At 30.4% G+C, this 17,188-nt stretch overlaps 1 protein-coding gene across 1 annotated transcript in view; it reads left to right on the top strand.

Annotated features, from left to right (window-relative positions):
* Positions 1 to 17,188, top strand: part of LOC106690333 (uncharacterized) — a 35,203-nt gene that overhangs the window by 14,393 nt on the left and 3,622 nt on the right. Inside the window, exon 2 of the mRNA XM_014435739.2 lies at positions 887 to 965. Coding sequence (XP_014291225.1) covers positions 887 to 965 — 79 coding nt within the window. The remainder of the gene's footprint in view (positions 1 to 886; positions 966 to 17,188) is intronic.

Genomic DNA, 17,188 nt, shown 5'->3' on the forward strand with positions numbered 1-17,188 from the left:
CTCCGAACTGCCAGTATTGCAATAACAATTTAACAATAAGCCATGTTTTCCAACGATGCCCATATTTTACACCACACCTGAATAGCTTAGGACTAAACCAAGATATCTCAAAAACCCTTGGAGACGATGTAAGGCAAAAGAATTGGTGTTTCAGTTTTTTGAAATCACAAACTTTACTGACAAAAATATAACTTGATCGGAAGGAAAAAAAAAAATTAATAATAAATAAAATAAAAATAATAAAATAAATAAATAAAATAATAAATAATCAAATTAAAAAAATAAACAAAATTTAACGAATATTAGCAAAATTAAATAAAATATAAATGGCATTGATGACCAATGAAGTTTGGCGCCACTAAACAAACACACTATCTGCGCTGATCTCCCTATCCCACTCTCTCATACCTCCCTTTTCTAATGACCCGCAAAACACTTTTAATCCGTTACACAAATGAAAATAAATGGAAATAAATCGAAACTAAATTAGTCACAGAAGTAAAACAATTAAAAACGAATAAATACAATTTTAAAAAATACATATAAATGAGTCAATAGATATGAATAATTTTTTTTTTAAATTAAATTAATTTAAGAAAATTAAAAGCTCAAACTATTTGTAATTTTTCGGTGGACGAATTTCGCAGTTTCAGCTTACAAAACCGAGTGTATTTTCAATATAATTATATGCCCTGTAGCTCTTTATGGATGCAGAACAAGCCTGCTTACCTTGAAGGTCTAACAACGTCTCAACGAAAATAAAATATTAACTAAAAGATTCGATCTGAAGAACGTATCAGAAAATAGCACTAATGTTTTTAACCATAATGCTTATAACTATTAATTAATTATGAAGAATGGCTAATTATTTTTATTAATGTTTCAGATGATGCTCTGCCTTCTAGCCTGTATTGGCGGGTGTCTGCAGCTAGCAGCTGGAATCGCCACAAGTCACCAATCTTTCTGTAAGGAAATCGTTTTTCTCTAATAATTTTTCTATTAGGAACACATCCTATGGAAATGTGCAAACATCGTAATTGTCAAAAACCAAAGGGAATCAAAAAGCGTTAAAAAATTGAATATTATATTCAAATGGTAATTAATAATTGTATTTACAAGTACGTGATATACTAAGTAGAAAAGAAAAGAATTAATATTGTATATAAAATTTACGAACAAATAATAAAATAATTCTAAATCAAAAGGGTTTGATTGGACTTATATTGTTTCACACTTATCTGGACAGCGTACAAGTATTAAATTATAAGGAAATGTTCATGTAACTCGATGGTCTAATTATTTTTGTAGAAGAGTATCTCAGTAGACAAAATTTTCCAATATATCTATGTATAAAAAAATACTTATTCCTATAAAATAGACTATTTGAATTGTTAAAATTATTAGAATAAAGAGAGAAGCGAGAAATGCTTTATTTACCCATGCTGCCCAAATACATTGGGTTCACTACATACCAATCAACCAATGATCGGACATAAATACAATACATATATTTACATGATATAACAATAATTTTTTTCCACCTTTTCCTTTTATAATCAGTACTCGTCTACACACTAAATATAAATATTTTATTTTTGTTTTTCTATTTAACAATTTCATTATATTTGACAATTTTATTTCATTTAACTGACAAATTTATTCTCCCTAATTCACTCTCTCAGACCCTCCCCAGTGATCCGCTACCCTCGTTCGATCCGTTAAACGAATTTATCATTAAATAACAATGTAAAATAAAACCAAAGACATAAAAGTCACTGTAGTAGACCAGTTTACAGAAAAACAAATAAATAAATTTAAAAAAAAAACTGATATATTGATTTTAATAGGAAAAGAAAAAAAATTAGTCAAAAGAAATACCTAAATGAATAAATAACTAAAAAGAAATAATTAACTGAATAAATAAGTTAAAACACGAATCGATAGGTTAAAATAATTAATAATCTCAGAGCTAATTCCCATGCAGGTGATGGTGTATGATCCCCAGGGAGTCCAAAATAATATTTTTCGCCAAGATCGCTATATCCCCGTCTAGGTCTTCTAAGAAGCTCCTTGATTTATCTGGAATCGTTCCTCGAGATCCAAACCAGAGGCCTCTCATGGTGAACTCTCTCTCTCCGAAGGTCTCTCGGAATTTTTCTTTGATGGCATTTTTCATATATTACCTTCTTTTCCCTTTCTAATTTCTACTTTCTTCTCCCTTTCTACCTTTTCGAGGTCATTATTAATAGAAAGAAGGAATAAGACACTGGATTATTTCTAAGGAACCACAATAAAAAATTCAGAGAAAATGTTTTAACATTATTCACTCTTTATTGTCCAATTATCATTTTTTTAAATTAAATTTATTATAAGAAGTTACATTTTGATTTAATGAATACTGTTTGAATATATTTTTATTTTATTTATTGAGTTTTTGCTTTCTATTGTAAGACAATAAACATTTTTTTTCTTGAATGGAATATGGTCCGGGTGCGGTAAAAAAAACTCAAATATTAAATGATTATACTATTTTTATTCAGCCAACGTTTCGCTCCACGTTGCAGGGCTTCTTTAGGGCTGTTTTGACGGGAGTCAAAGTCAGAGTGAGATTTTTTTTCTGTATTATTATTCTGAAGGGATTCGTTCCAGAATAAGTAAAGAATTGTATTATTGTTATTATAATTAGATAACATTTAAAGAAGCATAGTTCTAATAAAACTCAACTTTCCCGATCTAGTTGAAAGAGGTTGGTAACTAGTACAATAGTCAGCCCATGTGTCTGGAATGACCTTGTAGGGAGTAAACAAACTTAAAAAAAACTTTTTTATTGAATATTTTACCTAACGTTACCGATTGGGTATCAACTATTGTATTCATGATCAGTTTCATGTTCAGCATTTAATAATCATGACTATTTCTAGAGACCCGAACCGTTAATTGGGACGAAAGTTAGTACCTCAGCAATCCGTTTCCACCCCACGTCGTCCAAGCACAAGGAACTCATCGCTTATGTTAATCCAATCAGTGCTCAATCTTCCGATGCAAATGTAGCTTACAGGACAAATTGATCTGCAAGACTGTAATGGAGAGCTTGGGGTCTCTGAGATTAAAACGGTGTTAAATTATATTTCTTCTCAATCACAATTAAATTCAAGAGAGCAACACATTCTCATGTCTGAACCGGTATGAACAAAATTTTCCTAATATGAACATTTGAAGAAAAAAAAAATGTATTTATATACGTTCAAACACTTAACCTATTATTTAAAATAAAATATAGTGACAATATTTATTAGATTCGATGCCAGATAAGGTCGACCTACAAAAATCTAGCGGTAGACCTAAATCAATCACCTCGTTCAGCTTTGAAATGTGTTCAACTTCCGAAGAAGGAGTGGAATCTGAGCCGTTTCTCATGAGAACTGTGTTGGCCCCATTATTGTCAAATTAATTAATTTAATTTAACCATTTTTATTCAGCTCTCTATATAATTTATTGCAGTGTAAATAAATAAATAGAAATTGCCTCATACATTTTTTATTCGTAAAATAAGTACTACAAAGATTGTGAAATTGTGTTTTTATGCTTGTGACTGTTGGGAAGTATGGCCTAACATGAATATGTTGCAAAACAACCATGTACATTTAATCCTTCCTATGTCTTGATGGTGATTTTATACATGTGTATATATTTTCTTGTTTTATATCAAATCGAATTTTTTTTCATAAATATTCTACATTATTAAATAAAAATAAATCCAAATAGGTCTGTATGTGTGCCGAGAAATATCTGAATGCTGGCGTAGTTTAGGCTTATGACCTAATAAATATACCGTGGCGTAGTAGAGTACCAGGAGATTCTTGAAGTGTACCTCCATTTGGTAACCAGTTCCTTTGATTAATACGCTAGTAGTAGTTGGGGTGAAAGCTTGAAAATGCCTTTTTAAACAATTTTATATTAATTTTCTTCTTCATACTAAATAAGTTTTATAATTGTCCCTTAGCAGATCGCAATGCCAATTTAAAACATTAAGGGAACAAAAAGAAAACAAGAGGCAAGCCGTGATAAGAAATTTAATCCTAAATGCGTAACCAGTTAATAGTTACATAAAAACCACATCAAACAGCAAATATTTTATTTATAAAAAATATTTTATTTGTCTACAAGAAAAGAAAAGGTCCATCCATTTTAATTAGTTTAAGTAAAATAATAATTTTTATGCGCTGAATGATAAGTTAGTACAGGGAGGTACAAACATTAATTTTAAATAAAACTGAAATTTTGAAATTTTTTAAATTCTCTGGAAGAATATGGTTATGTTCAACACCTATAGGTACAATAAAATAAAATACTTTAAACTTATTTCTTACAAGTAATATTCCTCTGTATTATATAAAAACGATTTTAGTGATCACTGTGTAATATTATAATTTACATATGATTATCGTGTGATATTTTATTGTACATATGGTCACCGTGTAATATTTTATTTTACATATAAGGTGGAATAATAAAAATGGGTCGTAACAAAATGAGTTTGAATGAAGAACTCATTTTTCACTAAAATTCATTCAACACTAATGAAGAACACATTTTTCGAAAAGAATAACAATTGAAAGAGGTTAACATCATTAAACAACCCTAACTTTTTTTTGTTATTATTTTAAGGCATCAACCACTTCCGGGTCATTATTGCCATAATATTCGAAATTTTTATTAGACTTTATTACCTTAATATCCGGAATTTTTATTAGTCCTAATTGTCTTAATTTCCGTAATGAAATGTATAACTGTAAAAAAATGGGAAGTTGAGTTACAATTTAGAAGTTATTCAGACATTCGAAAAATTTATTTACAGTCTGTTTGTTGCCCTGTAAAACTGCAGGGAGATCTGTTGGTAATTCATACAAAATTTGATGGAGTCGAATGCTTGGTATTCGGTTAACATGTTTTACGGCCTCCGCAAGGCTGGCATAGGGCGGGGAGTATCGCGGGCCATAAGGTAACCGTGGATCAGGCGCGTATGACCTATTCGATGGTGCGTTAAAATCACCTCCTCTCTGCGCACATTTCTAGTGGATGATATCCAAGGGGAAACATCACTTCTTATTTCCCATGATTTATTTTCAGTAACATTTGCCCACATTTGATGCCATTTCAATTTAATTATCTGCTTAATGAGAACAATGAAGTCATCAACAGGCACTCCGCGATGTAAAATTCCTTCAGAAATCGCGACCTTCCCTGCCTGGTCAGCCAGTTCGTTACCATCCAGACTTTAATCAGAGTTACAGTGTGATACCCTTCTTTATAATATATACTCATGTGGTAACATCGAAAGAAACAATATTTATTCAAGGACGATTGTGTGTAGTTCTGTCAAGGTGCAGGAGAATACAAATTCAGTACTATTTAGAGGAAAAGTCGTTATGAACATTTTTTTTATTATTATAACTAAATTGAAGTACAAATTAAGTGATGAAGACTTGAAATTTTTTTATTTTTAATAATTTATTTGTTCTTCTTTATATCTGTATACATTTATAAACATAAAGTAAATTTGCTGTAAGTGATATTATGAAATGATACAAACATATGAAGAATATTCCCATTGATAGAACTCCAAAAAACATTTCTAAGGAGAAGATCTCGAGCCCATCTTCTTTTCAGACGCCTAGTAGGATTATTAGGTAATGAAAGAGAAGCCAGGTTAGAAACGAGTTGGTTTGGCTGGTTGGAAAGTTTATCATTGAAGGATTGGTATCTGGTCCTGGCCAAATCGGCAACATATGGGACATTGAGGTCCTGATGGATGATTTGATTGGTGACAAAGTCAGGAGCACTAAGAATTTTGGACTGTAAGGATTGTATTCGAGAGGAATTCGATGGTTTAGTGGAGCCCCATAGCTCAACTCCGTATGTCCTTATAACAGTCATGTAGATCAGTCTTTTGTAATGGATTGGAAGTTTGGAGAGTTTGTCTAGTAAATGTTGTAAAAGTCGGAATAGACGAGCAGTTTCCTGTCTTGTATGAGGATTCCTTGTCAGTCGTTTGTCCAGATGCAGTCCTAAGTAACGAATCTGTTCAACAGGAATAAGTGGGGTATTATTAAAAGATACTGTGGGGCAAGGCGACTTGAAATTAATTTTTTTTTCGGCTTACACTATATTGGTAGAATTAATACAATCTGAACTACAGAATATATGTAAATTGCAGTTATACAATTTGAGCAACGAGCAGTACAATAAAATGAACAGTTGTATAATTTTTGAAATCTCATTTCCTATCTCAATACCGAATTTGACAATGAGTTCTTGCAATAGTTTCAAATACCTCAACAACTTGAACAATTGAAGACATCCTGAGTTGACAAATATAGTTTCCTTAATTTTAGATTGTTGCCATTGCGACAGCTTCCCAGGAAGTAACAGGTCAAGTTTCAAGTTATTCAGTAATTATCAGTTGACGGAGGATGTCAACCAGCCAAGCGATGAAAAGTTATTTCTCAACTAATGTTGTAATGTGCGTTATTGTTTTGATGTATTCAAGGAAGCCACTGTCCTTCATGAGAATATAGGAACCCTACAAAATAAAAAATTAACCATTAAAATTATCAAATTAATAACCTATGCCTAGATAATAAACGAATTTAATTAAAAGGGAATATTTTATGAAAATAACAAAAACAAAATAATAAACATATCTTTGCAATAAAAAATAATTTAGTTACGTCCTGTTGATTTCGAACAACCTTAGAATGGATTTTGAATTTTCCCATTGAAATTGTATTATTAAAATTGATATACCGCCTAAAATATTATTCGAAAAACTTAAAAATCAGGTAGAAGTTAAAATTGTCATTCAATAAAATAATTTATAATTAAAAAAAAAAACAATTCATAAAAAACAAAATATTATGTCTGAATCGAAAAACCTACAATAAAACAGAACACTAGTTTCTGAAAGAAAGTAATCATTACAGTCTGATTTAATACAATATGAACTAGACCTGGTTCATAAAAGGTACCTTTAACCGCTGTTGTTTAAACGGCACATACAGTTGTAACCAAATAAATTAATCAATATTCAATAATGGAAATATAATTTCCATGTTTGCTCCAGGCAACTATAATTAAATTATAAAACTACCTTTAATGCTAATATGCTATTAATGACTATTACAGGGAGTAGATAGAAAATTAACCGGCACGAAATAAGACGGGGGGATAGTTCTGCAATTTTTCGCACGTATTGTTTTTCCTGCCGTAGTATAGTCCGGAAAAATCTAGCCTTTAAACCACCAGTTGCTGGCAACGCCGAGCATCTCTTGTCTTGTCCTTCTGTAACTATTTTTGTTTTTACTAAGAGTACTATATGCAGTAAAATAATTGGTTTCATCAATTTCATTTTCAGTATTACGAACTATGAAAAATCATGTAAAGGATTCCAGACCCTCCGTAAGTGAATGGTTAGGTTGGTAGTAGAGTGATAGTTAGCAATGCCGCAATTTTCAACCCACCTAATTACCAGTTGGCTACTTTTGATGATATCTTCCTATGATAAATGGAACGTAATGATACATGAAAGGAAGTCATCTTGATGATTAAACAGTATGTCAAATGAATATTAATTTGTTATTTTTTAACAATTAGGAATTATTAAAACATGAGGAGATATTAAGCTATCCATTAGAAAAAAAAATTGTGAAATGTTTGGAGTTAGGGGAGAATAAAAAACTTTACTTAAAATAAAATAGTAATAAAATGATTAAATTGATGTATCTATCTTTTGTTTATTTGTATTTGCAACAGTTAAAAAAAAGGAACCGGAACATGTGACCTTAAACACTCATATGGGTAGGTACATCCAGTTTTAAAATGTGATGGATCTTCACGCTACGTGGGTTGCATAAAGTGGGATGAATTCATTCGCTTCATCCAGTGTTTCAGAGGTCTTCCATTCGAATTTAAGGTCACCTGAATCCAAGACTGTAAATGTGGAGTTCGTATTAGGCACATTGCCAATAACTACCGGAATCTTCAACTTGATCAACTTGCCTCCGACCCTCTGTATCTCCAGGACTACTTCGTACCATATCTTGAAGTAGGAATCACACGATGTTGGAGGGAGCGGTGGCACGATGATGTATTCCGAGAGCCATGTCTCCCTTTTGCCTGGTAGAATTACGCCCTTTTCTAATGAAGATGCAGTTTTCTTCACCCTTTTTCCGTCTTTCTGGCGCTGCAACGTCTGAATGAGGTTCACAGCCGTTCCCTTAATGGTCGAATGGGTCTTGTTCAAGACAAAGCCACTAATTATCGCCGCTTGTCCGCTGAGCAAACAGGTGCTGCTGACACCCAACTCGGCTGTGATGGACCTCACACAACAGAAAATACCCGTTCTCTCAACAGTTCTGACCGATCGTCCAGAACAATCTCCCGACGACTGATGAGGTTGATTCACAGATATAAACTCCGATCCTTCAGCGATTTGCAGCTTGTCGTTTTCACTGAAGACTACAGTCGACTGGACGCAATACCTGATCCCGCCGAGTGGAGACTGGAGTGAAGTTGGAGAGGTTGGTTTGAGGACCAGATTAAAATCTACTTCAACGTTACCTTCACCAGCGCCTCTGTAGTCCATCGGCATCGATTCGGTGAATATATTTTCAACGTGTTCCGATGTTTCTTTCATGAAATAGAATTCCCCTCGCAACTGAACAGAAAAGGTTTGTACTGATTGATTATCCTGGGCCTGAAATCTCACAATCCCGGAAACCATCTCTCCTGCGAAGTAGGTTTTTGTAGACTTTGCAAAGATGATCGTTATGAGTGAAGTCTGAGGTTTGTTAATAATTGGGTTTGCAGAAGGATTCATTATATTGGATTACTACAACAATTTAAAAAAAAAAAATCAAAATATATTTTGTTAACCTTTACCGTTACTTAAAACATATGACCTAACATATATATGAAAACGAAAAAGACTTATTGAAAACCTGACGATAGAAGATAGAAGAATATTACGAGATATTACAGAGTGTCTTGTAAGCGAATGACTCATATGGGGCAAGATTGTTTATTGAAAAATACGGAAATTATTCAGTCTAATATTGAAAAAAAAATCTTTAATCCTGTTATATATAAATGAAGGAAAAGGATAATTTCAAATGGAATTCATCATTGAAGTAGGATGTCACGCAATCATTACAAAGATATTCTTAAGCAAACACATGACAAATTCTATGGAAATTAATTATCCCAATTCGACACACACGCATGGAAAGGTTAAGTGAATCCTAAATGATTTTCTTTTTTTGATTGAAACAAGTATCAATACCCATGCAACCAAACCCAAGACATTCTATGGTTTAGTTACTTTTTTTCAAAGAACGAGCTTAAATATTTAAAAAGTAATTTGAAAATGCACATATTTTCAACACCGACCTTAACATTTTTATTATCAACAAGTAGTTTTTTGATATGAATATTTTTTTTCCGGGGCGGTGGGAGGGAGTTGAAAAACCACCTGGTTTTTCTTTGGTTAAGAAACCGTTTGAAAAGTTAAAAAAACTGATCTGTGAATCTGTGAAAAAATGAAAAGTGATTGAATCTTATCAAAAAGTTTCAATAATTATTAACTTCGTTGATATTGTGTTCCTACAATTCTAATAGGTTAGTTTCTATATGAATCAAAATTATAATCATACTTAAAAAAGCTCTTGCACAGTATGGATATTATTCTTTCCAAAATGGACCTCTATCAATTGTTCCAAAGTTCATAATATGAACCTAAATAAAATTTGAAATGAAAACAACCAATGTTTTTTTTAAAATATTAGCTAAAGAAGGGATATCATATAAAAAAAATCCTGAAAATTTGTTAATCATCATTAGGATTTAGACTGGAAATAAACGACTCAGTTGAAAATCTTCCTCATGACAGAAAAATTTCCACTGGCTGTCTTAAAAATGATTAGTGACTTTATTAAATTACATTTTTTATCTTTTTAAATTACTAGAGACACGTTATGTACTTTTTTTCTTTCTTTACGCTTATCCCTTTTAATATATATAAAAGCTTTTCTGGCCTAATCTATTGTTTCATATTGCAGTACCGATCGTTCTAAAACATTCTTATAGAGAGAACATAAAATTAGTATCCGAAATATGTATGGATAAAAAACAATATATATATTTTAAACTCCGGACTGACCATGGGTGATAAATGTAAAAAATCGAAATCCGAATTGATTTCATTAAAAAAAAAAAAAATTAACATAACAGTGGTTCGTCCGTAGCTCAGATGGTTAGACACAGGTCTATCTGCGGGCGGCGCCGGTTCGAATCCGGTCTGTGACGTTGACGTTTTTCATTATATGGCGGTCCCATAAACGTGACCTTCCACCATGAATTTAGAATAGGTTGGCTACCTGTAGATAACTAGCCAAACATCACCTTCGCTGTGGATTGCCGTTTATTAATATAAAACGAATAAAATAAGATGACAGTAATCTAGTATAGAAATAAAAAAAAATCCTTTCTAATTATATTTTATAGGCCGATGTCACGCTCAAAAATGAGAGCTTATTAAACTGTTCCAGATTATTTTGGAGTGTCAAGGGTGGTTAGGCAATATTTAACCTTGCTTCGGATTTCGGGAGTGCGTGTTCAAGTTCCGGCCACCTCTCAGGCACTAATCTCGGGTTCGATTTAGGAGGTGTAATTAGGTCTGCTAAATAATATAGAGGCTAAAAAGATAATAGTTTTTTTCATTTTAATTTTTTTTTTAATAAATGATTTATTACTGAGAAAATAATTAAAATTAAAACATCAAATCTGTACCGCTACAACCCATAAAGGGTGAGGGTATTATTTATATTATATATATTATTTATACTTATAACGTTCTTGTTGAAATAATAATTCAGATAGTATAGCAAGGTATATCATTACACTCCTATTTATTATGAATAACTCCTGGAACATCTGTAAAAATTAAAGTTATTTTGAAATTGTTTTGCATACATTTCTTATGTTAAGTTAAAGTTTTGGTTCAAGTGATTTTTTTTCATTCTTCTAAATAAAACAGAGATATAATATATGTTTGGGTGCTTTACAATGTAAGAAAGTATTGTTACGAGACCAACGGTTGTGCAAGGAAGTAAGCATTACGCTGGAACGCCAGTTTTTCACCCAATTAAGAGTACACATTTTATGAGGCTGTGTGGATCCTACAATGAAAAAGAAAAGCTTGGAGCTAGTAGCGAAATTCTTTACCACAGAGCTACCCACTCCCATATTAAGAAAATAATAACATATTTACGAAATCAAGGTGTATTATATCAAAATTTGATATATTCACTTCTAAAAGCTAGGTATTTTTTAAAAATTGTAATTCTACAGTTAAAACAATCAATAATTTTGAAATTTAAATTTTCTAAGGAATATACTTTTTTTTGGACAGATCACTCCACAATTAACAGGATATTTATTTTTGAGTTTAGTTTAAACATAACTTCTTAGGTCAACATTTCCAGAAGATGATGCTCCCCAAATTACAACAATAAGGTGAAAAATTATTACTATTTATTAATAAACATTTTATAATAACTCGTGGAGAGTCACATTCAAAGCACTGTTTTAATCATCCCCTCCTTCTCCCTTTTAGAATTTTAGATTCAAATAAATATCTTAAATCAACATAAAATTATAAAAAATTTCAACATTATTCCATATACATCATTTTAATTATTATAAAAATCTTTTTTTTTTATCAGATTAAAAACATATTATTTTAGTTGAAAACACTATGTATATTACTATTACACCATGTATCTTATTGATCAAAATATTATTCCATATAAATTGTCTCATGGTTCTCAGAAAAATAAACAAACAAAACACTCATTATTAAACTACCTGTGTTGATACACTCCTTCTTTTTTTTTAAATCCTAATTATATTAAATAATCGTCAACTTTAAAAAGATAATTAAAAACTAACTGTTCAATTTATGCCACTCAATGATCATTATTCCTTTAAAAAATAAAATTATGGAAAAGTGCATATGTAATAATATTGAGATTAATAATATGTATGGTGGAATGTATAATATATATGGTGATTAAAGTTATTGTAATATGTTTTTAATTTAAAAAAAAATCGATGGAATAATGTTGAAATTCCTGATAATTTTATGCTGTTTTTACACATTTATTTGAAAATGGACGTTGAGTCCGAAAAGTCATCAAAATAACAATAAAAGGATTTCTGGAATTTTAAGGGTATTTTTATTTCTCATAAATTGTTATTTATACTAATAATTAGTTACAATGAGTAATCAAAATATGTTCTGTTTAATCAGAAGAATTGAAAAGAGGGGTCCAGTCTCAATATAAGCATATGGCATATGGCTAATTAGTAATGCGATGTGGCTGAGATGACAAAAGGCGCATGCTAACGAGCTGTCATGATCTGTGGAAAAAGATCCACATTTTCTCAGGGAAAATAGCATAATTTTTTCATTCCAGTTTGGTGGAAAATCATAAGTTATATGATTCACATCATCATCGTCATCAATCTGCGTATCTAGAGTTTTCATAGACCCCTAATCAAAATTAATTAACACACCTTAACTATAAATGTTTTGCTTTGGCCATCCTCCATACTCTATGGTTATGATAGATTTAGTATTTAACGTTTAACATTCTTTCTTATTCAATTAACCTAATAATTGTAAATAAATTCTTTTTCTGTTATTTTATGCATTATTTTCATTGTAATTAATTTCAATACATTCTACTACCAATATCCAACCAGTCAATCAAAACTGAAGTAATGCCTAGCCTTGTGTTGAAGGCGCAATTCATACAAAATGATTTATGAAGGAAGCCTAGTTTGGAAAGTACGAGTTTTTCCAAGTTTAAAGAACAAATTAATCATTAGCTATTTGAGAGATAACAATAGAGGCTTCGCCATTGTTAACTGAATCGATTACATCAAGAGAACCTGCAGATCTGGTTTCCTTATACACTGAGCCAGGACTGATAACAATCATCAAGAGGATTATGTAAACCTATTTATCATTTCAGCGTGTATTCAAGAACCAAGGTGCTTAGTCCCAGTTTAGTTTTCAACATAATAACAAATTTAGAAAGTTTGGACCATCATGTGATGGTTAGATGAACATTTGAGTCTTGAAAAATACACTTAGAAGCAAAAGATGCGACCATATTTTTTTGGTTTATACTATAAAAAAAATTAATAGAGGTACATATCACTAAGGTAAATTTTACTACCGGATTTATTTGAAAAAAAATCCTATGGTGAAAACAAAAAACGAATTATGACCCCTCAAATCAACAATAACATACTAGATTTGCGTAGAATTTGCTATAAATGCTAAGTAGTATTCATTATGAATTATTTTGTAGATACAGTCTGAAATAAATCGACTGGATCGAAAGCCCTAATTCCAATCAGATATTTTTTAATTTGTTTAGACTCTTACAATGATCTTGTATGATATATTTATTTAATACAACATGGATTGAGGTTTTAACATGATAATCTAGTAACAGATTTTTTTTCTCTAGTTTATTTATTTTTTTACAATCTGAATGTAAACTTCTTATATGAAAGCTCTTTCTGAAAAAAAAAAATGGCGTAAATAGTAAAAATAAGATTTAAATAGATTTCATCTAATTTTTAAGTCGAAGAGTTACTGGATAAGAAATTTTCATTGCAATTGTGTAGATAATAATGAATAAAATAAATTACAGAAAGAAGGTTATCTTATGATGCACTGGTATGCACTGATATCTTACTAATTCATGCATTACAAAAACAAATTATTCCTAAAAAAAAAGGAAGGTTTATTCACTAACTAGTTCTTCTCCCATCTTGCTCTAAAAATTTTGTCACGGATGAGCAAAACATCTTATTGTTGGTTTTTTGTTTTGCAGATAGATGACTTATTCAGTATTGATTTTATAAATAGTGACTATTTTAAATCTACTACAATATCTGTTATGAAACGAAAAGTCTTCCGGTGGATGTTGCAGAGTGTAGTTCCTCATTCATTTTTACTCGGAAATCATTCTTAATGAGAACGAAATTTTAATGCTTTTCGCATCTCTTATCTTCAGTAGAACCGAATACTAAAGTGGAAATGAGATCCAGAGAGAAGTTAAATTGCCTTGAGTTAATAAAGGCAACAAAGGAGAAATGAACACGTTTCCTTATCCTATTCGTACTGGAATCCCAACTGATAAACACTTTTTTTGTTGTTTTCTTTAAAAAGTGAAAATATTCCATGACCATTTCTAATTTGTAAAAATATAATGTATTTTTCATATTTCCATAGAAATAGGAGAGACAATAAACAATAGACTAGCTTCCTGTATTTCTTTAAAAAATGTTCCCTGCCATTTTACCCTTTCTTGTGCCTCCTCTACTTTTATCATTACTGTTTGAGTACTTTTACGTTTTCATGCTTTCATATTAGTTCTTGTTATTTTTTGTTGCAATATCAATGAATTTCTCTTAATTAAACACAACTCTCTCGCTTAATTATTCTAGAATCGTTTTATCTGACGTATGAACCAGATTTAGTTAGAACCTGATTCTAACTATCGATAAATATTTTATTGGTTTTTAAACCTGTTGATTTGTGTTTTAACTTATTTTTTCTCTTAACTTATATATTGATTAAATTATTTCTTTTAACTTATTTATTCCTTTAATTATTTCTTTTAACTTATTTGTTTCTTTAATTATTTCTTTTAACTAACTTTTCATGAGAATAAAATTGTAAATTAAATGGAATAAAATTGTAAAATAGAAAAAAAAATTGTATTTAGTGTGTAGCCGAGTATTGATTGTAAAATAAAAAGGTAGGAAAAAAATTTTTGTTATATCTAAGTATATGTTTTGTAGCAGACCCAATGTATTTGGGCAGTATGGATAAATAAAGTATTTCTCTCTTTAAATAAAAATAAAATCTATCCTTTATTAAAATTTAGCTGTAAAATATAAAAATAAAAATAAATAACGTTGTAACATCACGGTTCATATTGACTGGGATGAAATATTTTTCACCTTGGTATCACTTCCTCTTCTTAATTCTTACTTTCATTTAGATGTATGTAGAATATATCGTAAGGGAAAGTATTACAAATTTTAATTCGAGTTTTTAAGCGAAGCTAAAGCTATAAGTCTTAAGGTTTTGGGCGCCAAAAAAATAATAGTATTTGCAGTTAATTGAATATTATTTTTTTTATGATAAATATTTACGATGAGAAGAGAACTTTGATTTTACTTTGATTTCAACGGTTCATGATATCATTGAAGGCATTGAAAAATTTCATTACAGAATCTTCCAGTACCTCCTGAATTTATAATTGTATTAAAATTACAATAAGCGATCTGGCGAAGATCCTAAATGTTCATATTATATCACAAATATTATCTATAAATACATTTTTGTTGTACTTGTACCTCTCTTATGACTGTAAAAGGTTTCAAAGGGAACAGGTAAGGCTTCAGTATGAGGCAAGGGAGTATTTTGTGAACCAACGTATGAGCCAAGTATGTGCTACAGGCATTAAATACATGTTTCTGCCTTGAAATAAGTACACTACCGCCCCATTATATTTCCATTAACACAGCTGACTGAAAATATGATCCTTTGATAGTTAATAGTGTCGTACCATGAATGGAGATTTTCTTCACAAACCTGTACAAGACATATATTTCACATTTACTTATTGTATTTTCGTTGCTTTTCTAAATTTCAATAACAAAAATTAGACAATTCCTTTAGCAATTATAATGAAGTATATAAAAGGAAGTCGGTCAGTGAAGTAAAGAACAAAAATAATCAATACTTATTTTTTATTCAGTTCGTACGTTTCAGCCTAAATTTCAGGTCCAAGGATAAATCGAGATGAGAACTGTTGTAAAAAAGGAAAACAAAATTAATTAAGGAAAAAAATATGGAAAATAACAAAGAGTATTTAAATTGTATCTAAACTATTACAGGAATAGTATATACATTTTTTAAGATAACAAATAGTACATAAATTATAAAGATGAATTTTTAATTTATAAAATTAATAAACCTACAAATAGTAATTTTTCATTATTCACATATTGTACTAGTTTGATTTTTATTTTGTTATTCTCGAAGTCACTAGAGAATAACAAATCAATAAATTTTCAAATCATGGAAAATACATTCAAATAATAAGATTTATTTTATATTGCAAAAAGTTGCATGTTTTTGGGTTTTCCACAAAATTGGATTTTTTGAGGTTTTTCTACACAAAAATCCAAATTCATGATGTTGGTTATCGTCTAATAATACTGTTTGTTTTTTCTATTTGTTATGTTTAACTTTTTCTTACACTATTTTTATTGTTTTGATTTTTTTATAATTGTTTTCTTGTGCTATTCTTGATGTTGTTTTGTTTATTGTTCTTCATTTCACTGACCGCACTTCCGATTATCTAATCCATAGATCATCGCACTGTACATCTAATGTACAGTAAAGATTTTTTTTTTAAATAACAAACATTAATAATCGCCTATAAATCGTATGAGGAAAACAGTTGAAATAAATAATCTGGCCTAATGCATATTGAGGTAAACAACTTTTCGATACCGTACAGACAACCTATTTTGTTATACTTTCAAATTCCAACTCTACTATACAGTCTCTTGGCCGTGATCTGTTTTTATTATAACTCTCTAATTTCGTCATAATCTAGGCCTTAAGAAATTTTAATTTTTACAAAACCCCCGCAAAACTTATAAAATGCCCACTTGAGATAGATTTCGACATTAGACAGATCGAATGCATGTGAGAGAGAAACAAGTGGTTGCAATATAACTTGATTGCGACAAACGTGAACTAGTTTCGACACCTCAGAAACTGATCTTAAATTGATCTAAATGTTTACAATATTTATATTAGTGAAACTGGATGAAAAATCTGTCTTTATACCGGATTTCATGCAATTGCATCTTTTGTTCCCTAGCTCCGAATATCACCAAACCACGACAGAAATACAAATTATGGAAAATGCATTCAAATAATAACACTTATATTATATTGCAAAAAAATCATGTTTCGGCGTTTCTTCACAAAATTGGATGTTTTTGAGGTTTTTCTACACAAAATTTT

This window comes from Halyomorpha halys, unplaced genomic scaffold (assembly GCF_000696795.3).
Source record: "Halyomorpha halys isolate HHAL.00 unplaced genomic scaffold, Hhal_1.1 Scaffold1664.1, whole genome shotgun sequence".
NCBI classification, from domain to species: domain Eukaryota; kingdom Metazoa; phylum Arthropoda; class Insecta; order Hemiptera; family Pentatomidae; genus Halyomorpha; species Halyomorpha halys.